Source organism: Filicampus tigris, chromosome 15, assembly GCF_054856515.1.
Source record: "Filicampus tigris isolate MCC_2025a chromosome 15, RoL_Ftig_1.0, whole genome shotgun sequence".
Classification (NCBI taxonomy): domain Eukaryota; kingdom Metazoa; phylum Chordata; class Actinopteri; order Syngnathiformes; family Syngnathidae; genus Filicampus; species Filicampus tigris.
The window spans coordinates 15,504,369-15,529,690 of NC_141231.1; the positions used below are offsets into that span (position 1 = coordinate 15,504,369).

General features: G+C 40.4%; 1 protein-coding gene across 1 annotated transcript in view; it reads left to right on the top strand.

The window, feature by feature from the left end:
* trabd2a (TraB domain containing 2A) overlaps positions 1-25,322 on the top strand; it is a 65,721-nt gene that overhangs the window by 7,919 nt on the left and 32,480 nt on the right. Inside the window, exons 3-4 of the mRNA XM_086054341.1 lie at positions 4,447-4,874; positions 7,666-8,226. Coding sequence (XP_085910467.1) covers positions 4,764-4,874; positions 7,666-8,226 — 672 coding nt within the window. The 5' untranslated portion in view covers positions 4,447-4,763. The remainder of the gene's footprint in view (positions 1-4,446; positions 4,875-7,665; positions 8,227-25,322) is intronic.

The following is a 25,322-nucleotide window of genomic DNA, read 5'->3' on the forward strand; positions in this document are numbered from 1 at the left end:
GGAAGAGCCTTCTTCTCTTTGCTAAAGCCATGTCCTCATGCGGTCACTTGTGAGGATCATAAAAAGAAAACAAGGAATGTGTAAACGGGAGTGCGTGCAGACATACCAACGGTGTAATCAAGAGATAGGAATCCAAGCTCTCGCCCACAGAAACACATTCAGTATTCTCTCGCTTTGTTTATTGCTATTCTGGGCTCGCTGCTTTGGGGTCAATCAATCAACATTGAGAGAAAAAGGTTGAGAGAAAAAAAAAAAAAAAAAAAAAAAAATCTTGTAATCTACGCGCATTTCATATTTTCTCAGGGAGAAGTGAACAGGAAATTGTTTGAACTTGACGAGTTTCCAGTGTAAAGAGTAAAAAGCAAGCCTACCATCCGGAATGCCTCGCAGTCAGTCGCACACAGACAAATAATTCACACCTATGGAGAATTTAAGTCTTCAAAAACCTCAAGACCACACAGGAAGGCCAGAGCGGCTAGAGAGAGTTGAACCCCGAATCTCAGAGCTGTGTGGCAGACGTGCTAACCACTAGCGCACTATGTTGCCATTTATACATTTTTTGATTTGCATAATTCCATGGGATGTAAGGTTTACAATATTTTAAATGACTTTTTCAAGCCCTAAAAAATGGTCGCTAGAGTCTTAACACAAATAATACCTTAAACATATTTTCATTGTTATGATTTATTTATTTTTTTTGTTTGTTTTTTGTTGTTGTTGTCTGTTAGCAACAAACAAGTCCGCAAACATGGTGGCCGAACTGCATTTAAAATTGATAGTTTGCCACAAATATACTATATTATGTCATTAGCACCATTCCGGGGTTTGGGGTTAGAACAGAGTTGTTGTTCTTGTTCTTGATGTTTGTTGGGGGGGCTAACTTTTTTTTTTTTTGCTTTAAATGAAACTTTTCTATTCATCCAAAATATGTTAAGAAAGCCATCCACAAAAATGTATGGATGGTTATATTTTTAGGTTAGGACAATGTTCTTTGAAACATGGTGGTCAAAAACATATGTTATATTTTGCAACAAAAGCAGCGTACAGTATTTAAAGGAGTGCTGGTTACAGGCCGTTTCTTTCATTTAATTCACCGATTTAACAAAACTGCACCGTTGTTTCCTCCAGCAATAAATGCTGCGCTGAGACCGCTATTTTCTTCTACCAAAATACAACATTTCACTCCAAAGTAAGCATTTTCATGTAAAAACCCGAATATGCCGTTTCCCACTAATTGTTGATGCATTGCATTTTTTTTCTTGTATGCCATCCAACTAAATTCTCCAGAGTGCAGGTTCACTTGCTTAGCATCAAGAATTTGTGTTCTCATGACATCAAATGCGGGGGGGGGGGGGTCACCTGGGCCTGACGGGATCAAATAGGTCCACCGGCCCGGCCCGTATAAAACGAAACATATGTGGTTATTTCCATATCGTACGAGCCTTCTGAAGCTCTCTCCCATGGAGGCAGGCAGAATGAGATATTTGCGCTGGATTCCTCAGAAGATCTATTTGATCTTTGCGTCGGACAGCCACTTTCATGTGGAAATGTGCAGATGGAGCAGCGTATCACTATTGACAATGTCACAAAGGCCAAGGTGGACTTTGAACACACTCCCTTTCATTCAACCGAAGACTGAATTGAATGTGATTTTGGAGCTTGGGGAGACTTTCGGCTCGGTGATGATTTCAATGGCACATTTACACTTTTCAGACGCTATCATTAGGCTCTTTGGTGGTGATATATTCACACTATTTATGCACAACCGGTGCTTTTGTTATAATAACCCCTCGTGCAGCTGTTCCATATGGTTTTAATCCAAAGTGACATTTTGTCTGCTGTAATCACCCACCAGCAAGCGTGAGCTTTGACATGAAACACGTGATATGCTGCTTACTGAATTCTTCACCCTAGAATGGGTTCGCAACTTCTGGATTTTCTCAAAATCCCTGACCCGGCGCATTGCTGGTGGAAAAAAATGGAGGGATTCCTGATGGGAAATTGCATAGAGTAACTGGAATATGCATGTAATTGCATATAAATGCATATAAATTGTACGACACTTAAAGTTTGTTTGGCCTTGTAACTAAGGCATTAAAAAATAGTCATTTTTGTTGTTTTTTTTTCCCCCATATATTTACACGATAACGCTGAAAATGCAAGATTATCTTGTGTTTGGTGATTTTGATTGCAAGTCAATTCGGGACAGATTATCAGAATGTGTGTATTCCATTTAAGGCCCATCCATCCATCCATCCTGCTAACCTGTTCAAAACTGGAGCCTATCCCTGCTAACTTTGGGCTGAAAAGTGGACTTTTTTTTTTTTTTTTTTTTAACCACACAAACATGGTGTGATTGTCAAGGAAGAAGCGGATGGCCACAAAGAGGAAATGAGCGGGTATAAGCAAACGGTGTGGATATTTTGAGAGACTTGTTAGCAATGATCGATCACGCTATTCGCTGACAGTGACAGAGACTCTCCATGCCTTGCTCTCTCGCCACAAATACGGTATATATGAAATTGTAAATGTACATGTATTGTTGTAAAAGACAATATATACTGCTCATACTTATTTACTGGGTCGAGCTTACGCTTTAAAACAGAAATATTTGTAACTTTTTTTGTGAAACTGCACACAGCCCAACAGTTCAGTCATTTCTGTTGCATTGCTGTTGTTGATGACAGTCATCTTTACTTTAAGGCTATCAACACATAGTAAAGCTCCAGGAAATAGTTGACAAGTGCAATAAAGTGAAGGAAAAGAGCTGAGTTGATAAAAGGTTCTAAAAGAGAGCTTGACCCTAGCAGATTTTTTTAATTTTCATACTTTTTGCAAACATAAAAGACATTTCCAGTCTTCAAAATATATTGTATGATTTAAACCTTCTCCATCGTTATGTTACAAATTGATGCAATAAAGAATTGTATCAAGCAGTTGATACATCCCGCGACCCTCGTGTGGATAATTTAGATGATGGATGGATGCATTGTTGATACATAGCTGCCTGCGGTAAGAGAACACCACTTGCATTAAATAAGCGTCCACGAGGGGACGCTTTAAGCGGACTTGGCAAAATTGTGGTCCACTGCACGTTTCCATCAACTCATTACCTCACATTTAATATCCACTTGGTTTGTGTGTATGGTTTTCAAAAAGTTTAACGCATTGTGATGATGGCACTCTCAAATTTGAAAGAAACATGAATAAATTAGTTTATAGTGACTCACTACACGTGTAGAAAGCAGAGAAGAGGCTTATATGAAAATGTAGAATAACTGGACATTCTTGTAAGAAATGGAGCCCTTTATACGTTAGGCATTCCAGCGATGTTCACAATAGATGGCGAGGCATCAGCTTTTTGTGCAATAAGATCCCCCTTGTCATTTACTCACACATGACAACATGATGTGAATGTGCCCACTGGCCCTTTGAACAGTTGTGTTTCAAGCAAAGCAAATGATCGACCTCCAAAACGACTCAAAGCAACTTTTGGGTCATTTTAGGACCACAACAGTCATTTGTGACCCATAAATTCTCTTTTTAAGCTTGTCAAAAAGTTGTTCTAATTTGGCTTCAAGTTTGTCAAGTTTGACATTTTTGTTGGAGTTGTAAAATGCGTGCGCCACGTGAAACGGATGACAAGATAATAAACAAAGTATATGTTATATCATCGAGAGTAGGCCTATTGGAACTTCTGTAATTCCGACTTTTTTTTTTTTTTTTCTTGAATTCCCAGCCTATTTAATTTGATTTTGTTCATGTCCCTACACTAAGAATTGTGCGACTGGGCTAATTGAGTGTCCGCCCCGTCTTCATGAATTTGCAGTGCAAAGCGCCTCGTTATTGCACGTTTTCTCATGTTAATGGCGCTCACTTTGTCGGGCATTATGCTAATCGGGACGTCGCATCTCCACTGGCACCGCTCGTCTTTGCCTGCAGGCATCCCGCGACTTCATACAAGTTGCATCGAATATGCATGTATGCATCAAATGATTGCATCTGTTGCTTGTATACACGGTAGCAGCCTTTCTCATCTTTTCTCCATCGAAATCAATGATGGGAGAGAAAGTTTGGGGGCATGGAAATGGGGACGGGGGGCGGGGGTGGGGTGGGGGGTCATAAATCTGTTCGCACGGTTACACTGTCCCTATAACGTTAATCATTAAATGTTAGAGGGTCTGAGAACTGGTGTAAAGTTAAAGTAAGGTTAGAGGGTGCCGTTGGTGTGTTTTTGTGTGCGTAATGGGCTCTGGTGGGCGGAGGGGGTTGCAGACGACACAGGGGGTAGACCCCTGACAGCAGAGATGTTTGTGCGCACACACACGTACTCAGCGGAGATGTAGACACACTCATAGAGATGCAAATAAAAACAATGAAGCAGTAGCGGGACTTTTTGTGTGTGTGTGTGTGTGTTTCCATTCACGTCAGTCGAACTTTTCTTAGGTCCACTGTGACGCGCGCGTGGTCCTGCGTGTTTTTACGCACCAACTTTGGATCGCCGCGCAGGAGGAGGCCACGCGGAGAGAAGAGGAGCAAGGAGAGAGCTCTGACAAGCAGACGATGTGATGTGACCCCCGGTGGAAGGGAAAGAAAAAAGCCCAGATGACCACCACCGCGGCGCCCGAGTACCAGCGCGGGCTCAACGCGTGAGCATGACCGCTTTGTTTGGCGTGGCCGCGTGGAGCCGTGCACGGTCCAATTCACCCATGTCTTCGTTGGAATAGTTCGGAATACTTTTTTTTGGTGGGGAGAAAGCCACGATGATGCGCGGCACCCTGAGCGCACTGATCTTTTTCTGCCTGGTTCTGTTGGTCCGAGGCGACCCTTGGAGGATCAGACAGGACTCAAGCAACTGTGAGCTCAACAAGAAAGTAAGTTCCAAGTATGGATGGATAGATAGATAGATAGATAGATAGATAGATAGATAGATAGATAGATAGATAGATAGATAGATAGAATGCCATAATCGCAATTTAACTAATGACAAAGGCTATGATGACAATTTATAATAAAAGCTAATGATGATGATAATGTTCAATGCGCGAAAAAGGCCATGATAACAATCAAACTAATGATGAAGAGAACAAGACAAGCTTCAATGAAATAATTTGTCTTTTTGCACTTGATCCTGATCTTTTTAGACGGTCCGGCCCAAAGTCTGGAATCCTCGCCTTACAGTCAACTGTCAGAGACAACAATACCAAAATATATTGCATTTTATATTTGCTTAGGACAGTTAAGAAAAAATAAAGAAAAAATTGACCCAACTTGAGCTGGGTTCCATTTTCTTTAAAAGCTCTCTTCATGCGCTCTATACTAATTGGTTGAGAGGGTCATTAAAGGGTTAGTTATTTAAAGTAATATGTAATACATTTATAGTCTAATTAGCTAAGGCAGTGGACTCAAAGTGAACATTCCAAATCCCATTTACATGTAGCTACTAAGTGAATTGAATTAGATTTGATAAGGGTGATATAATGTCAGAAATTTCTCTAGTCCATGACCCTAAGACAAAAATACACTATTACAAGGTTCATTTTCATCATTCTTCTTCTTATTATTATTATTACATTAGCCCAAATGACAAGCCATATACGCCTCAATGACAACATATGGTAGTGTTGTGTCTTCTAATTGAATCTCTAACTTGTGTTTTGGGCATTTTTCAGTGATTGACAGCCTGTGAATTGGGCATTAACCGTTCAAAAGTTCCAAACAGGTTCATCTTACCTTTCTAAAGTACCTAATGTATTGTGGCTATAGAGGTCACTAGTTTGTCACAGTTTACTCTTTCAATTTGACTTCAAAAGCTTTTGGCCCCTGAAAACATTTTTTTTTTCTTGCCCTACAATAGTGTTGAATGTGTCTGAACATTGTTTCTTATTGTAGTGTAGCAGTCTTTGTGGTATTGTATTGCCCAAAAAGACAAAAGGCTTTTAAGTGCACTTTGATTTTTTTTTTTTTTTTTTTTTAATGAATATAAGATGTAGAATAGAATTAATTTTCATCGCTGCAGTCGTGACCGAAAAGTTTGTGTAGCAACTCACCACCTTTGCTGCTTCTCTTTCCATGCTTGATTCATTGCATCGTTGTAATGAGCCTTCGCTTATGACTTGCTGGGTCAACAATATAAATATGAACTTTTTGTGCACGTTTGATTAATTTCCCAATAAATGTCTCCCCCAAAAAATCTTTAAAAGAGCTGAAACTCACAAAATTTGAGTGACTCCAGGAACTTTTGGCCACAACTGTGACACTGGCTCTACAAGTGTGAAAGCCATCAATTATGCACGTTCAGTCTACAATCAGTCTCTAGTTTATTATTGCAAGTCAAATCCAGCTACAAACATTAAGGCGGCTAATCCGCAGTCTGATCATGTGACATCATGTGTATTGTTTGTTTGACACTTGGCTCCCAAGTGGCCTGTTAATAAGTCATTATGGCTCTGTTAGCACTCGGCTAATAAACAGTCTCTTGGGTACGTGTCAGACAGCACCGGTGTTTGATGTACCAGGCGTGAAATAACTACACTTTTCAAACTTGCTGAAATGGTAATTCAATTGTTGATTGAATTTTCACTAAACTACAAGTACACTGTCAAGTGAAAGTCACATTCGGAACTTTTCCTGGCATCAGTGGCTGAATTTTAGAAAAGCAGAAATCCCAACAAATGTGACCGAGACCTTTTCGAACTCTGAGTGCACACCACTGCCCCAAGTGGTCAACACGTTCTTTACATCTGCGGTGCTGGGATTTATAAAGAAATACTGAACCCAGGCCTAAAACCCTCAAAGACGTGAGACTTTTGAGGTGTATTTTTAGTGGTTAGCACAGCTGCCGTACAGTTCTGCGGTCCGGGGGTTGGAATCTCGGCTCCCATGTGGACTTTGTATGCTCCCCCTGTGCTTGTGTGCATTTTTTTTTCCTGGCGTCCTCTCACATTCCAAAAACATGTATGAGCTGTAACAGAAAAAATTCCAGGACTGGTGTCACACTACAAACGATGAGTTTCCCCCTTCAAGGTGGTCCAGACGAATGCGAGGAGAAGAGAGCGTTATGATAGGACAACTCGTGGCTGCTTCACCATAACAATGCGCCTGTTCAAAATACCCTGAGCATCTGACACTTCCTGGCCGAGATGAACGTCGCTGTGTTGAAGTCAACTTCCCTGCTCACCCGACCTCACACGGTGTGATTCGCCCCCCTGTCCCAAGCTCAGGGGGGTCTTTTAGGGAACCCATTTTTAAGATGTGGATGACATTAAGATGTGTGAGGGATCTGTACCATGTTAAGTTTAAAAATCAAAATACATTAAGTCACAGTGTCCCATCGACTTATGTTGTCCTTGAGGCTAACTAGTACCCATTGGCACCATTTTTTAGGACAATGCTCACTAATCAGAGCAAAAAGGCATCTGTGTTGAAAGTGTCTTTAGTTTTCCTCCATTCCTCCTCTTCGTCCGTGCGTAACTGCTTACCCCTCCCCTCTCTGCTGGCGTCCATCCGTGCTGACTCACGGCGAAAGCCAGACAACACCCAAGACTGATCACTTGCGAATCTCAGGGCAATTGTTAATTGTGCAAGGCGAGGTTAACCACTACACTACCAATGATTGCAAACGTTTCCCCATCCAGGAAAATAACATTTGTTTTCTCCTCGCAGCAAACTGACCTAAACTCCTTCTTGTGGACTATCAAACGGGAACCTCCCTCGTATTTCTACGGCACAATCCACGTTCCCTACACTCGTGTGTGGGACTTCATCCCTGAGAACTCCAAGAAGGCTTTCCAGGAGAGCAACATAGTCTACTTTGAGCTAGACCTGACTGATCCTTACACCATCTCCGCCCTGACCAGTTGCCAGCTGCTTCCTCAGGGCGAGAACCTGCAGGACGTTCTACCCAGAGACATTTATCGCAGACTTAAGAGGCATCTGGAGTATGTGAAACTCATGATGCCTTCATGGATGACACCAGATCAGAGAGGGAAGGGACTCTACGCGGACTACCTCTTCAACGCCATCGCTGGAAACTGGGAGAGGAAGCGGCCTGTCTGGGTCATGCTGATGGTTAACTCGCTCACCGAGGCAGACATTAAGACCCGAGGCGTGCCGGTGCTGGACTTGTACCTGGCCCAGGAGGCGGAGAGGATGAGGAAAAGGACAGGAGCTGTCGAGAAGGTGGAGGAACAGTGTCATCCCCTCAACGGTCTCAATTTCTCCCAGGTGAGTGTGAAACAGCAGCTACATGGGGCGGCTACCCTCAGAAATGAAATTCTTTTGTACATAAGTTCCAAACCGGTCGACCGGGCACTTGAGTCAAACTGCTGTCTGATCTCTCCAATGGCTAGATTGGTGAAGAAATCAATGAGCAAATGTAATTATGTCTCACTGCTTGAAAATTATAGAGATAATATTTATGTATATTATATTAATTATATTATAAATAATATATTAAGTTATTACAGGGGTGGTGTTGACTTTCCTTAACAAAGGATTAGACTTGACGTCATTTAAACCAAGACACGGCCTGGCTTGACCTAAGAGAAAATATTACTCGGGTCAACTAAAACTTCAAGCCGTCGTCAAGCACAATGGCATGGATGTGTTTGGAAATTAGAATAGATGAGCACGTAAACTAATTGATCATTTAATCTCCTTTGCCATCAATCAAATGCAATTTGTTGCATTTCCATTGTCAAACGTGATAATGTTCTTCTGGAGTGTTTTGCTAATAGTCCGACATTTCTGTGGGACACCACATTGGAGCGCATAACAAACATGTTTTTTTAATTTAATGCAGTAGTCCTTGTTTATCGCGGGTTTATGAACGACCCACAATAGAACAGAATCCACAAAACAATAAAGATATATTTGATATAGTTTAAATCTTTGTGCGTTATACCAATACAAAGTATGCATGTGAGGTGCAAGGTAACTCAATGTGCTTCACATAATTATGAATACAACATTTAAAAGCATTCATAACAGAATTTAAGACATTTAAAATAAAAGTAAATAAAGTATCATACTAAAATTACTAAAAGAACATACGGCAGAAGAACAAGAATTTGGAAAAAATGTATATATAAAAATGCTGTGAAAGACCTTAATCAGAGAGGTAAGCGGTCAAAAACGCATACATTTTGACCTGGATGTAAAAGTATTTACAATTGCGTACCGAATTCACGTCTGTTGGCAGCTTATTCCATTTGCATGCAGCATAACAGATAAATGCTGATTCACCATGTTTGCATTGAACTCTGGTCTCCGCTGGTAAGTTTGAATGTATGCGGCTTTAAAGTGTATGAATGTGCCTATGTGTATATTTATGTTTCTATTTGTCCAATAACAAGTGAACCTTGACAACTGTACAGTGATGACATATCAACCTTTGTACCGTCTGTGTTATGTTCCTCTTCAATGTTGCTGCTTTTATGTCACTTACTTTAGCTATTAGCTAAGGGTCAAACATTCCAATCGAAACCGAGCCAGAACCGGGGTTGAGCGTTCCAAACCGTACCATATCAAGCTGAACTGAACTGTTGCGCCTAGTTTGAACGTGTGTGTAAAAAAAAAACAAAAAAAAAAACATATGTGCTGTGGTTTAGCGGCTCATAAGCTTTCAAGTGCGGGGATATGTTATTAGTTGCCCAATAAGTGGACCTGCTGGATACCATTAATCATTATTCATAGTGTGAGAAGCAATGATGATGCAGTCATGGTATGTTTTGCGCTGAATGACCATGAATGCATAAAAGTCTTAATGGCATGTCCGCTTAATGGGTGTCACCTGATGTATTGCCATGCAACATGTGTTTCCCCCCCTTCCTACACTTTAGATTTTGCACATGACGTCAAGTCTTTGCAGACAAGGCCTCACTCACAAATCGATTCCACCCAAAGACGTTCAATATAATTGACAAAGACCAAATACATGGATTAAGCCTCGACAGGACTGGAGTCGCCACTTTCCCCTCTTGCTCCCGCGGCTTGTTTGAGTGGAGCGAGGTGTGGTGTTAATAATCAGCTGTGCAAACATTCAGCCCCGTTCCACCACGTCCTTTGTTGTCATGGAAAAAATGGATCCTAATGGTTCAGGTCTGAAATCACCCTAAAAAAAAAAAAAAAAAAAGAGGCACCTTGTCCCCCAAACCAGAGGCACACTTGAGCCTCCTTGTCCGCCTGCCTGTCTGTCTGCGCCCTCCGCTGACCCTTCCAGTATTACAAACGTCTCACTAAGGCATGAGTCCCGACAGAGTCATGTTGCCTATTATTGAGGAATTTCAACTAATGCTGGTTGGGAGCTGAGGGGATTATACACAACCATTTACTCTAACACCCAGAAGCTTTAAGTGTTGTTATTTTAAAGCGGGCCTTGCTGGCCCTCATCATATAATTCTCTTCCCCAAACCACCCAGCAGCATTTGATTTTTGATCCTTGGTGGCAACAAGCAAAGCGTAAATGTAGCAAAAAAAAATGATCACATCACTTGGGGCCGGTTACATTTGAGTAGCATCTTTTATGTTATGCTTCCATTATTTTTAGCTGGTATACCATTTATCACCGGGATGTATGGAACATGTTATAGCGTCCTTGAAAAAGACCTTCAGTCACCCGATGAAGTGCTTTGCATGCTGCGTGAAATGTGGGAATGGATGAAAAGCATGCCAATGCAGCCCTTTTGAAGTCCTCGCCCTCACAGCTGATACATGTGTCTCGTATTTTGCAGCTGTATACATCTTTAGCGCTTACGTTCATTCCGATCGACGTTGACTGCTTTGGATAAAATTCGAGCAACCATTGTCATTGATGTGTTCTGGGAGGGACGTTCAGATTGACAATGAGAACGAGAATAGCAATCAGTGGAGCGCAGCCATCCGCCACGGTTGGGTTGTTTGTGCAACCACATTGTGGCGAGTACAGTTTCTGCAGTGTGCGCTCTTACAAGAATGAGGCAGGAGACAACAATAAAAGGCAAAAAGAAACTACAAATTTGCTACTTTCTGGTTTGGTTCATGGATAATGATGTACAGTCATTTGAAATGCAATAGTCTGGTGGTATTCAACCGTTTGGTTCCATTATGAGTGAAACAGAGAAAACACATGAATTTATCGACATTTTATTGCTTACTGGGAACATCTGACAGTCCTTCACAAAGTTTTACAAAATGTTGGTGCGGGCTTTTGCGTAATCCTGGTAAGAAACACACAAACAGTAACCAAAAAAAAAAAAAAAAAAAACTCTTAGCTTCATGGTGTCGCAACTTAAATGCTGGAGGGGGCCACAATTTTTCATCTGTGCTGCTGAAGTGTCAGATAGGACCATGCACTTCCTAACCAGAATTCTGCCAAAAACGCCACTTCAAAAATGGACAAAATACGGGCACACATGCAAAATATTTGCTCTTAATATATTTCATTTTTTGATAATAAAAATGTCAATGCATGTATAAAATATCCACCATCTATCATTACAACGAATGGTTTGAAGCAAACAACAAAATAAAAAATTCCCAGTGCAAAGTGTTCTCTTGTATAAAAATGACCATCCAAGGATGGCACAAAATGTTGAGCAAGAAACCAACATTAAGTGCAAGAACTCATTTTGTACTTTTTTTTTTTTTGCTCACAAAAATCAACTCATTCATTTTTTTTATATTATTGAAGTACTATGTTTGTTTGCATATCATTCCAAATTGTCAAAAAATTATTAGGCCTACTCACGCTGTAGTATAGGGCAGTATAAAACCCAGTGAAAGCTCAACTAAAACAAGTCTGCCTTCTAGTGGTGATTGGTGACATTACAACTTAAAACTACAGTCGGCCTGCGGATTCGCACATTTGTTGATTTTCTTCTTTTTTAAAACTTTTTTTTTTTCATATTTCTGATTTATCCTGTTTTTTTCCAAGATTTTTACCCCCATTTCTCCCCGTCTTTTGTGGAAAATGTATATTGAAAGTATGTTAGTGTTTTTGCAAGACTTTTTGGGCTTTTTTGTATAAAGCAAAACAAAAAAAATGTGCATGTAGGCCACGGGCCTCACATTGCCCATCCCTAGTGTAGCTGTTTCATTTCACTTTGTGACATGCTGCTGAACACTAACTAAATAACTACCTACATACTCAAATTCCCTTGCGCAACGGTTGCTGTCATACTTTTCCTCAAATTAGAGTGTTGGGTCAGAAGGTTTAGAGCGCAGACTGCTCAGGAGACGCATGTTACACAAATGGAGCGGACCGCCGGTCTTTCCTTTCACTTCCTCGACTTTGTTTTCATCAACAATCTCCACAACAATCTCAGGAACTTGTGAAAGAAAGCAGAAGCAGCCAATGACAGCACTTGTGGTCAACATGTGGCGCCTGCATGGAGATCAGTTTTGGAGTTGATGCACTTTAAAGTTCAGGGTAGTTCTGGAAAGATTTTTATCATTTCAGCTATTTAGTTTAGCGTGTAGTTTGCTACGATAATGAAGGTTTGTTTCTTCGCATATTATCAAATATTTGGCATCTTACATTTGGCAGACAGGTTTTCACCACAGCCCCGACGATTACTGGCTGCTCCTTTCCTTCCCTGGTGGAACTTTTCAGTTCTCCCTGCCTAAGGACGGCAACGTGCATCTTCAGTGACCCGACACATCCTGGACTGGCAGACGGTTCAGGAAATTAACAGCCAGAACCAACACATTAAGAAAAAGTTTTGTCTTCGAGATCTGTAATAACCCGATATATTCTTTGAACCGCACCTTCATAGATTCAATTTCGTTCTCTGTTACAATGACAACAAAGGCATTCTTGTTCTTACTTGCTTCTTGTATTAAGAAAGCACAATCTCGCAAATGAGTAGATCATAAAATGTATGTGCATTTGAAACATTTGCCCTTATCTCAGGATGCGCATGAGATAAGTTAGAGTCATGAGTCCAAAATTAAATGAACAGTCAAATTTCAGGCAAACTGTGAACAATAATTGGTTAACTGTTAACAGAATTACAAATTTTACGTTCAACATCTGCATTCATGTTGTATTAACCTGGCATTGCGAATCGATTCTTTTATTTTCGACATCGATGTATATTTTAAGCAGTTAACATCGATTGTTGATGAATCATTACATTCCTAGTAGAAAGATAAAAATTTTTTTTGCCATGACTTGAAAACTACATGATTGAACATTGAAAAATATATGCACGACCCACCTAACTGAAACAACGTTTGGAACAATAATAACTATAATATTCGAGCACAGGAAGTTCACCATTTGTCATGTTTGAAATAATTGAGTGTTTAACATTTTTTGTTCGTTTTACAATTTCCTACTCCAATCTTGTGAGTTTATATTCCTCAGATATAAAGTATCAAATGCATACGACTGATCGACATGAAATATTTTTTACGGATTATCAAACTAAGAAAACCCACATGCTCTCCTACAACCAATTTAGAGTCTATTCACCCTAAATCTAATTAACAAGCTACAAAACCCTAATTACGTGACTATAAAACTTTCCGCCACTAATTGTGTTACTGTAACCCTCACTGCAGGGTGACTTGAAAACCCGTGTAATCACAATCTTCATTGCATTTAAAACCACAAATCTCCTGAGGAGTAAACAATGAATTCTCATGTCCCTTAAATAACCTCCACGCTGACAATACGCAAACACACCACAACTTGGCACTGCCTTCCATTCTCAGTATTAAGCTAATCAGCGGCGGTTTGATGTACGCCCAGATCCGTCTGACTTCAAGCGGCCGGCTCAATATTTCAATAAACAACTTCCCCTCCCCCCCCCCACCTCAGCTCTCCCGTGTATAGTTGAAAAGGACAATCTCTTCTTTTAAAGCCTTGAAGCTCAAATCAACTCTAAGACTTGTAGATAGAGTGCGACTTGTGAAATGCACTCCTAAAGGGACAATTATGCTTTCTTGGCTGCGTTTCTCTTTGATCCGGCTGTGACTGAAGAACAATATTCATGATCTCTTAATAGGCTCTGTAATGTTTTCGCGAGAAAATGACATTGAGCGTTAAACCAAACTCATAGAAAAGGAAAAGTACTTGATGGAATTCACAAGTGATCTCCATTTCATATCTTCTGATTTTGTACTGAACGGTTATCATTAAGAATGTTTGCGATATAACGTACGTTCCATTTTTCCATATGTATTCACTACTATCATTCATACAGACATGAGGCCATCGGCGTTTGATTGCTCATGTTTTGCATTTATCATTAGCATATCATGCCCTTTGCCATGGCTCAAAAATTGACATTGGTAAAGAATTGCAAAGTTGCCACCTGGCAAGAAGTTTGTCTATTCCCAATTGTAGTTCAACAGCAGTTTGAGGAGTGTCATCAAAAGTGTCGGTGGTCTTTTTTCCAGATGCATCGAGGAAGAAAAATGGTCCAATTAGCACTGTGCTAGACAGGGCACACCAAACCACCAGCTTTGGAGAGTTGTATTCCTGTTAAAAATTTCTGCTGGGTTTGATTTTCCCCAAATTGGACAGTTGTGTCAGTCGAGATTGTTGATGCTGAGTTCCAGTGCAGTCCTCCCGGTAGGATTTCCCCGGCTTTGTACGAACGCCTGCTCTCCAACTTCTGTGTTTTCATCAGTTGTGGTAGTAGCCGGCCTCCCGCTGCGTGGTTTGTCACTAACAGATCTTGTTTCAAGAAACTTGACATGGATCAATTGTACTGTGTGTAAGAGCAGCGTGACGACCATAAAGCTCCTCAAACTGGCGCTGAACTGCAATTGTGGACGGAAAAACTTGATGCCAGGTAGCAACGTTGCAAAGCTGCCCCAACGTGAATTGGCGAGCAATGAATGAATTACAAAAATGTCAAAGTCTAAGCTGCCGTGCCACACGTCTGTTCGAATTATACCTGAAAATAAAATGTGAAAATGTATCCATCCATTCAAGATGCATCCACTCATTTCCTCGACCACTTATTTTGGTCTTTGCCGCAGTGATCTGAATCCTTTTCCAACTGCGTCTAGGCCAAAGACTGACACTACTTTAGAGTGGTTACCAGAGGTGGGCATTCCGTCCGACTGACGGATGCCCATTTTCTGCCATTTTTGGGGGCACCGACTGACAGACCAACTGACAGATTGACTGACGATTACAATTCAGTTTGTCACGACATATGACGGACTGTCGGATGACGGACCAGCAAAATTGAGTAAAATGCCCACCTCTGCTGGTGACCAGTATCACGGGGCATAACTATTCACACTAGCATTCACAAGTCACAAGTCAGCAAAAATAATAAAAGGCCCTTGTTCTATGACAAGACTGCTTGACGATGATTAAAATAGCTTCTTGTTATGACTTCAACCAGTGACCCAAAGACAACTGACCTAATTACAAACCCTGTCGGTGGTCTATAGTCTCTAAACGCTGGCTAAAACGGTCCCCAATGATGTTATATTTGTTATTGCGTCATATTTGTCTGTTCTTGAGTCGTCTGCCCAAATCAACGAGGCCCGTTGAGCGCTCACTCTTTAAACCACAACAAATGATCCTCGCTGTTCTCAGACCTCTAATCTGTGTAAGCATGACTGCTCTTATTCGTGCACTGTGCCCCTTGTCTTTTGAAGAGTGGGCTCCACCAAACCCATTACACTAAGTGAGCTTGTTGACGACAACAATGGGCGCATGAAGGCCTCCTTTCTGTGTCGGTGTTGTTGGATAGCCGCGGAACATTCCGCGTCTCACTGGAGCAGACCTGCTAATGAAAGTGTTGTTTCTTTCCTGCCATCACTGGGAGTAATGGTGCATGGCGCCGGGATGAATGCAGGTCTATGAGGAATGTTTGAAGCCCATTTGGTCCATTCATGACGACTCGGGATTGGCACATAGAAAACTGAGATGTGGTCTTGGATCTCGAGAAGAGTCATTAAAGAGGGGAAGGCGTGACTCCCTCAGCGTCTTTAAAAGGCGTCATGATGTTAGTTGCTCGCTTCTGACTTGAGGTTACGCTTCACATCTTTGGATCTTTCACAAAGTAAGGTCTGATGAAACCCAAACAAAACCCAGATTCATAACGCGAGAGAGTAATACAAGGTCTGCTGGCTGAAAATAATGCATCATTCACGAATGTAGCGCACACATGTGATGGAGCAATTGAGATCCCTTTAGTTCTCCTCATTACCAATTTGCCAAGTACAGTGCTGCGTAAATGTCAACTAGCTTGGCTGTTGTCCTGACATTATTGCACAGCAGTCGTTTTGGCAGGGTAAAATAGCAGCTAGTAGGACATTCCAGTTAGGTTTAAGACAAACATCTTCCTGCTTTTGCTCAAGTTTTAGCCTAAAGAAGCATTTTTTTGTAATGTCTTCTTTGTATCTGTTGCATCTGTAACAGCAAGGCAAGACATACGTGTTCCTCACACACACCGATGAACAGCGAAGCACTGGCTATGTTTACATGGACACCATTTCTTTAATCCGATCAGAGTTCGGATTAAAATTATGCTCGAATGCACTGTTTTCATGGATACCAAAAATATTGATCCGATTTGGACTTGCGTGTTCATGCATCACACTTTTGATCAGAAAAAAATATTATGACATGCGCAGATTGAGCAAATATACTGGAAATAGCTGTAGAAGGAGCCGTAGCCACTTCCGTGTCAACAAAACATTTCTCCATCCATTCCTATTTTAAACGTTAGCGTTATTTCGCATATTTTTCCCGTTTGCGTTGTTACGTCGAGTTAACACTTTTTTTTCAAACTTTATTGAGTCAAACAACAAACAATATAACACTCTTTCTGCTTCTACTAGCTTCCGGGAATAAAAAAAAATGCGTGTACTGACGTCACAGACATGCACGGTAAAGACGGTTTGTTCCGGAATGTCGGAATAAGTGTTTTCCTGTGCGCCGATTTGATTAACAATTGACACACTACCTCTCTCGTTCAGAATAGCATCCTGGTTGCAATGGGCTTGATCGGGTCGGACTTTTCCGAATGGGGTGTGTACATGAATCATTTTTATTCCGATCAGGCATTTAATCCAAACAAATGTGTTTATGTAAACATAGCCGCTGATTCTTATGACAAACATGACACTAATTGTAATTGTAACATCAGTAGTGATATTGGAAAAAACACAATTATATTTGGGTCAACAAATTATTGCAAGGTCAACACTGTGACGTATCGGTTAGCATGTCGGCCGCAAAGTTCTGCATCTTGGGGTTCAAATCCGGGTTTTAAGGTCTTCGGCGTGCAGTGTGAACATTTAGTCACATTTATATATCACAATCAAAAATGGACTTAGTGAATAATCGTTAAATGAGAGGATAAAGCATTAAAATAGTTCACAGTATTTTGACAAAACTGCATAATAGAATCACAATGTTAGTTTGTGTAAGTGTACTAAAAGCTTTTCTTCTCTCCACAATTGCTCTCTGACAGACTATAGAGTCCCTCAGCAGATAGTGAGTGTGTGAACTCATGCAAGCGTGCGTCCGGAAGAGCGTGCTGTAGCTCTACAGTGATGCTGGCATGATGACAGTATCTCACTGTAACACGCAGGCAGCCAAACTGATTACATCTCACCGAAAAGAATCACATCCTGTTCCAGTCGTTGATGGCACAATGGCTCAGATTTCCACATGCGGCCAAAAGCAAAGCCATTGGAATTTAGGTGGAACGTGACAACGCGGCCAGATCATTGTCTCTGCTTTTGTCATGTTCAGTTAGCAACTTTATTTTCAGTCTGAAGTTTGTGCAGTGAGATGAACTACAGCAAAATGTGGCTCCATACACTATTGGATGAACAAACCTTATTTTGAAGAGATGTATTTATTCTTAAAGCGGCGGTTAAAGATTAATGCTCCCCTTAGTGTAAGGCTTACTCTATCAAAACTATTCTGCATGATAACATAATGACATCATTAGTAAAAGTTCAGAGGTTTTAAAAGTTGGAAACATTCCATGGGAATAAGTGGGAATTAATGGGAAATTTTAACAATTTGAAGGATTTTAGGAGAGTAAGATAAAAGGAAATTAAATGTTGATTGATGATTACAATAAAAGCATGAATGTTGCCTTTTGGAATTAATTTGATATTAAACACTACAAAAAAATGGCTCAAAACTACAAAGGATGGAGTCGTATGCATCTCTTTCTAACATAATTCTCCATGAAGCAGGTCATGTGATTTTTTTGAAGTATAAAGTAGCCTGCTAAGGGAGAAATAAAAGCAAACCATGTGATTCAAAATAGTGTTCACCTTTTTAGCAACATTATCTCTGATTAGCATTACAGTCACGGTTGAACCATTCATCAAACTTCACATGGTCGAGTTCTGTCCACTTTTACCAAATTTACAAATCATCCTACATGAACCAGAAAGTAGCCTGCCAACTAACACAAATACACCACTTCACAATTTTCTTGAATCCATTCGATTTGCAAGTGGAATTATTCCCCACTTCAGAATCCAAATTCTTGGGTCCTCACCCAAGGGAAAGGAAGCAAGAAGGCAGTGTAGGATGTTATCAAAAAAAGCAGTTTATTAAAAACCAGGTTCAATCTTTTTGTCCTATACAAACATCTGTTACAAGTACATTTAAATGGAAATGTAACTGTATTTTTTAGCATTTGTTTATATTAAGCTTGTCATTTGTATCTGTCACATGCTAATTCCAGACTGATTAGCGTTTGCTTTGTCATAACAATAGTCCCCGTGGTCTTGGTTACATTCGGCTTGTAAAAATGTTCACTTACACAACAAAGGAGAACTGATGGTCACCGCGCATATTGAAATTAGCATCGTAATGACTCTAATGGCCTCTTACGTTATAACAGACTTTAACCTGCATTTGCTGTAATTAAATATGAAGGGGTGGCTGTGAGTGAGAACACACTTGTAGATGCTAAGATTATCAAATATCCTACAATGTTGTATACGTCTTTAACCCTTGGGAAGGTTCCTCCATGAGCTGGAAAACTAGCTGCCTAAGATGTTGCATCTGCTTTGTCATCAATTTTCATTAATGAGTTGACTTTATGTTGTCAGTTTCCCTTCTGACGCATCTTATTTCGTTCAAACGCAAGACATGTACTCTAACATGGAGGGGAGCATTTACAGTAATACATAGAAAACATTTACAAAACATGCTGCAGCCAGTCACTACAGTGGACACGCACTGGAAGGAAAATCAGCACTAATCTCAAAGCAAACATGTACGAAGAGTTTGTTCCCTGCTCTGTTTCAACACAAACAAACATTTATTTACACAGTATCACGTATAAACTGTATGGATTTCTGCAGTTTGCTTAGCAGAAATGCCAAAACGATGCCAAAGTCAGGGTGGTGAATTTGTTTACTGTCAAGTGCTTGTAAAAGCCTCAGTAGGTTGGTTTGTGTCTTCTGGACAAGACCAACATAGAGTAAACAAAATGGCACTGGAGGCAGCTTGTATTATAATTTTTGTTTGTTTCCTTATCTGATATTATTTTGATGAATGTCATTTTTTTTCTCCCTCCCTAAAGTTGGAAAAAAATATTTACAGAAACAGATAGAAGTTTGAAAGTATTTATGTTGACTCTTGAAATATCAACAAAGACTAACGCTGACAACATGCATAACTTTGAAGATGCTTAAGTCAGAGCATGAATTAATTTTTGAAATCGGTATCAATGAAAGTGTTTAATATGGAAATATATCATCAATGTGCCATTTTATATTATTGAAAATGATTTAGAATGGGGATATAAAAAAAATCCAAGGTTCAACTTCTTGGCCGTAACTGCAAAAGGTACGAAACTAAAGAGTTGAGTATGGTGGTTGCAAGCATCATGAGCAGGGGCTGGTTTTCGTCAGCTGGAACTGGCGTGAGTCAAGGTGGAACAAATTGCGAACAATTCAAAATAGCAGTCAGTGTTAGTCCAAAAACGTCAGGCTTCTGCTAGAAAGCAAAACAGTGTCAGGGAAATCCTACTAGAACAGCTGGACATTATTTGGGGTTAACCAGAAGCAGCTTCAATGGTGAAAGGTGTGTTTGCTGACTCCCGTTCAACATGAGCTTAGATGTGATTGGTCAATTCTGAACACTGACACATCACAGTGTATGCAAACCTTTTGCAAACCCAACCACCCCGAGTCTTTTTTAATCATTTTTACTTGCCTTCTAGAAAAAAAAATCAATTGAGTTGTACTGGTCATATTAATGGTGGATTTTTTTTATTTAATGATTTGTCTTGGTCTCATTTTTTTATAGCACAAAAAAACTGGCATTCGAACACTTTTCGAATCCACTGTGTTTGTATTCATTTGAAATTCCGCTGTTTAATTTGAGCATGTAATGAATCATTTATCATTGCGCAAGGCCCTAAATAAATCAATGATTTGTTTAACAATGTCTGCTTCAGTTACTTTTGGGTTTTTTTTTTTTTTTTTGTAGGGAGGAAAAGAATTAAAAAAAGGAGGAGCTTGGTGTCGTGTATCCTGAGTGATGGGCAGATAATGTCAGAGGAAGCGGCTGACATTGAATATGGGAATGTTTGGTCAACAGAATGGAGGAAATCAAGCACCGTCGTGTGACATGATACCAGTGGCTCTAAGCAAACTGTGAAGGCACGGTGGAAATTCAACCACGGAGCACTTACTAACACATAACTGCCCATCTGCAATTACCCCAACTGAGATGAAAAACTGCGCAGAAAAGTGCATGTGCACAAACAAGCATGCCTACCCAGACACAAACAATAATAAACGCACACAGGCAATTACGGACACAGTGGACAAACAGAGGCTGTGCTGTAATTAAAGAGGGAAAGTTTATACTTCCCGTCATCAAAGCTTAATGAAATGATTACTTGAGGACAAAAAAAAAAAAAATGCAACAAACAATCCTTCTGAGATGTGGGACATAAAAGCTCGGTGCATCGTGTGGAATGCTACATTCGTAAAGCAACGTTGTCATTATTTGACCCCTACATCATTTTAATTGTACGCTGGCTCGTAATTAGGCCAGTAATGTTCTCCTGTCATTGCCATGGCAACCCTCGATCATGAAATAGTGGTCTCTGTGGTTGGACTAGCCTGGACATGCGTAAAATTCATATTGTACGCTACTCCTATTTTGATCTCCAGGTAGTTGTTATTGCTTACGTAACCTGTTTCGGTTGGTCATTTTTTCACACAATCTCTGCGGTTTTCAAAGTGACTGATTAATGTCCAGCGACGTGAGTGTGAATAAGTGGTACATCTGCCTAAAAATGTGGATATTTAAGCCTACAAGAACTCCATTTGGAACTTAAAAAACATGCAATAGGCTGTCTTGGTCTACGTTTGCAAAATGTAAAGCTCGTACATACGCTAAAGCCTGTCACGTGAATGCACATTGCAGTTCATCTGACCCACTCGGGCCCATTCGAGCATCTCAAGCTGTCGAAAGCGATGTGTACCTTTGAAAGGAACAGTTAGAAGAAAAAATCTGCAATCCATGCACAGGACTGAGGTTATCAAGTGGAAGTCAACCCAAACATATGTTTTTCAAGAATATTTTTTTCAAGAATATGTTCGATGCAAGCCCACTAGTTAAAACAAGGCATTCTGATAAATATTCCGTTTGTGGAGTAAGTGTTAATCCACTTATTTTTAGCCATCTCCAGGGGCGGCCATTTTGTCACTTCTGTCGACTGAAAATGACATTACGACTACCCAGGGCTCAGGTAACGACCAATCACGACTCAGCTTTAGAACACAGGCGAGCTGTAATCGGTCGTTCCCTGAGTCCTGGGTAGTTGTGATGTCATTTTCAGTCGACAGAAGTGACAAAATGGCCACCCCCTGAGATGGCTAAAAACGGGTGGATTTTGCTGCTTAACTGATATTCCACAAATGCAATATTAATCAGAATGCCGTGTTTCAACTAGGGGATCTGCTGGGAAAATATTTTTGAAAAAAATCTGTTTGGGTTGATTTCCGCTTTAAGTTGGCACGACTCACAATTTTGAGTCGTGTCAGAATTATTGATAAATGTGCATAAATACACCTGATGAAGTTCAATATAATTAAATTACATATAATTGTACAATTACAAGTCTGTCTGATACACAAAGAGAAAAATCGCATTGGAAACAATTGCCACTGCCCTACAGATTTTTCACACCGGTTGCTGGCCCTGACATCACCACACATCTAATTATCTGTTGTGTTACTGTCTCAAATTACACACAGTGTGTTATTTTGCTGGAACCTCGTAAAAGCCAAGTACGTAAATGCTGAGAAGCAGGATGTCTTTATGAACAAGACTAAAAGATTACATGGTAACAAAAGAAAGTGGTGAAGCGTAACATAGTATCGTATCCGCTTATGGTCAACTTGAAATTCCTGCATAAGAAGTGCACAAACCAAATTAACCCGCAAACCAAAGCTGTTTTGTTTTTCGGGATAAATAGCTTCCCCAAGTGCTCAACATGTCAGAAAAATATTCGTTGAGGATTGTTCTTTGACAGGCTTTAGTTTTCAAATGAGCATTAACCTGACATGCGGTTTGAATATATGAATGTCCCCATGTCTGCTTGGAGCGCTCCATACTGGCCATGTTTGTTGCTGGTCTGGTTTAAATCCAGCTTCTTCAGCACTTAGCAGTAATGAGCCAAACCTCGCTGGACTTCAGCCGAGGGACCCTGAGCCAAAGTTGTCCGCAAGCGACCAACACAGTGGTTTAACAGTTTCTGCTGCCTTGTGCAAACTCACCTGTTTTGATTTATTTGCTAGTATTTTCTTTAATTGCAGCAGCAGCCTTTTTGTAATTTGTTTGAATAGAAAATAGTGTCTGTATTCTAGTTGGGGTAACATTGTTTATTTAACTCCCCATGCTGGTTTATAATTTGATCATTTACGGGTTTGAGCAAAAGCTAATCATTAATAGCCTGAAATCCACATATTATGGTGCAGCATCCCATGCGGAGGTGTTTGTAGTTTTTTTTCTCATGCTGCTCGACAGGGTCAAATTTTACAAGCAATACAATTTTTCAATATAATTAATGTTTTTTTTTGTCATCAGTAAAGCCAGTGTTGTTGCTACAGCTCTTCCCTTGGCTCCCATTGAATTATGCAAAGCGTGAGTGTACGTAAATATGTTTAGCGAGACTATGGTATTTGAACTAAGCTAACCATAAACCTCCTGTGTGTTCAGTGCACATTTTTGGTGGGTTTCGTGGAATTTCACATGTGGGCACCACACAGGAGATGTTTGTTGCATCCCCACAGATGTTTGGAGCAGACAGGGAAATGTTTGCACTGTGTTACATATCTTCAAGAGTAAAATCAACAGTCGCCTTAAGCATCAACGGGAATATCTTCTATCTCTGTGATAGTTTTTAACCATAACTGTAGAGTTGCACTATAGGCTGGTTTATCTGTTAGTTGGCTAGCTCAGCAGTACCGAATAAATTCATATTTTCATTTTGTCACCTTGCTTAAAAATATACTTTAGTATACAATATAAATATATAAGATTTTTGAGAAGAAGCTGTAAAGGCCCCAAATTTGAACTTCACTAGATGACAACTGTTAATGCTTTGACTTACCCTCTTAAACAAAGTACAGTGGTTACCATGTTTTGTGATAAGGTTTGTAGTAGTCCAGTTCTGTGAGTTCTTGTTATCCGGCACAATTTCAAGTTGCTATTAGTTTGATTTCTACTACTACACCATGCAGTTAGCTAGCTCGCTGCGCCTACTTTCAAAAATGTATCTTGTGTCATTAATTAAATTCCAAAGAGGAGCCCTGTAAGCCCGTTAGCTCGCAAGCTAGCTGGCGGCTAGCACCTACATCTACTTTCAAGTGACCCAAATGAGATGTTACAGTGCAAAAAAAAAAAGCAAAACTGAAACATGAGTGGTGTGCAAGCGTTCTCCACTCTTCTGGCTGTCGAGGTGAATTCAACTAACAGCTCCAGGGGGTGATGAATAAGACTAGGAAATAGGCTTAGTTGGCAGCTATTAATTCAGAGGGGCCGAATTAAAGGCCAATTTGACGGACCATCTGAACACTTTTATAGCGTGTTCCTACAGCTTTGACACGGTTTTGGCGGTCCTTTCGCTTCATCGGTGATTGCAATGAGACATTTTGTTCAACCAGACAAATTCAGCATTTTTGGGTGTTTCTCCCATTTTGCTAGTGTGCGGTTAAGAGGTTGTGGTCAGTGGCGGAAAGCTGCGCATCAACAACCACCAGTGAGTGAGTTTGTGTTTTTTTTCTACGGAGCAAGCTGATGGAACATGCTTGTATGCATATTGCTGTGACATGTTTTGGTGTGTGTGCCGTTGATTAGGCTTGGTTTGTCAGCAGGCGCTTTAGTTCCAAGTGCGGCTCAGCGGTTTATGCAGTCTGGCTTTGTGCTATGATTATTGCTGTCTCTATCTGTTCTGCCGAGCCAAAGGTTGCACATTTATTTCGGGAAGTGCTCTTTGTGTTGTGCTTGTTGTGAAGAAAAAAAAAAATGCCTTTTGCTTTTGCCTTTGCAGTGTCATCCCAGTCAACGAGTGTAAGTTGCAGAGAAAACACACAAAAATAATATGGGCACCGTAACACTCGTTTTATGAGGCATAAAAATCCAAAGGGCACATATTTCCTTCTTATAATATGTTATTATATAACTGATGACAGTTTTTCACTATTTTTAGCCAGAAAAATCTCAAATAACTGTAATTCACAACTTGTGAGATTTAGACCACGCAAATACCGCTAAGGTTTATCTTTTGCACATTTAAACCCAAATCTATCATTTTTGGCCTTTTAATTTCCCTGTATTTAAATTATCTCAGCTCATGAGTATTCGGATGTCATGAAGTTGGGTTGCATAGTAGAAATAAAAAAAAAAAATTCAACTATTTTCTGACACCTCAACCAAACCAAGGGCACACACAGGCTTGCCCAGTCTTATCATACTGCTCCTTGGTGCTATTATTACCTCTTCCCCCTAGTAGGCGCCCCCTACTGTTGTTTGCATGTGGCATCGCTTCATGAAATGACATTTCTTCACTGTAACTCGCTCGATATTTTGCCTTATGTTTATGTCTAATATGCAAGGTGGTGGTTATCATTAATAGCTGCTGCTAGGTCATCCACCCCCGAGGCTCTGCCACCAAGATGTTTAATAATCACCTCTGCTACCTCAGCCGTAGAGATCATCAAAGCCCACCTCTGAGACTCCTTACTTTGCTTCTAGTATTTTCCCCTCTGACCCACAACTTCCCCAGTCAAGGTAAACATGGTGGAGCAGAATGTCCTAAAAGCAGCCTGGTAATTTTTCTCCATAGCCGCACCAAACTCATCCCACATGG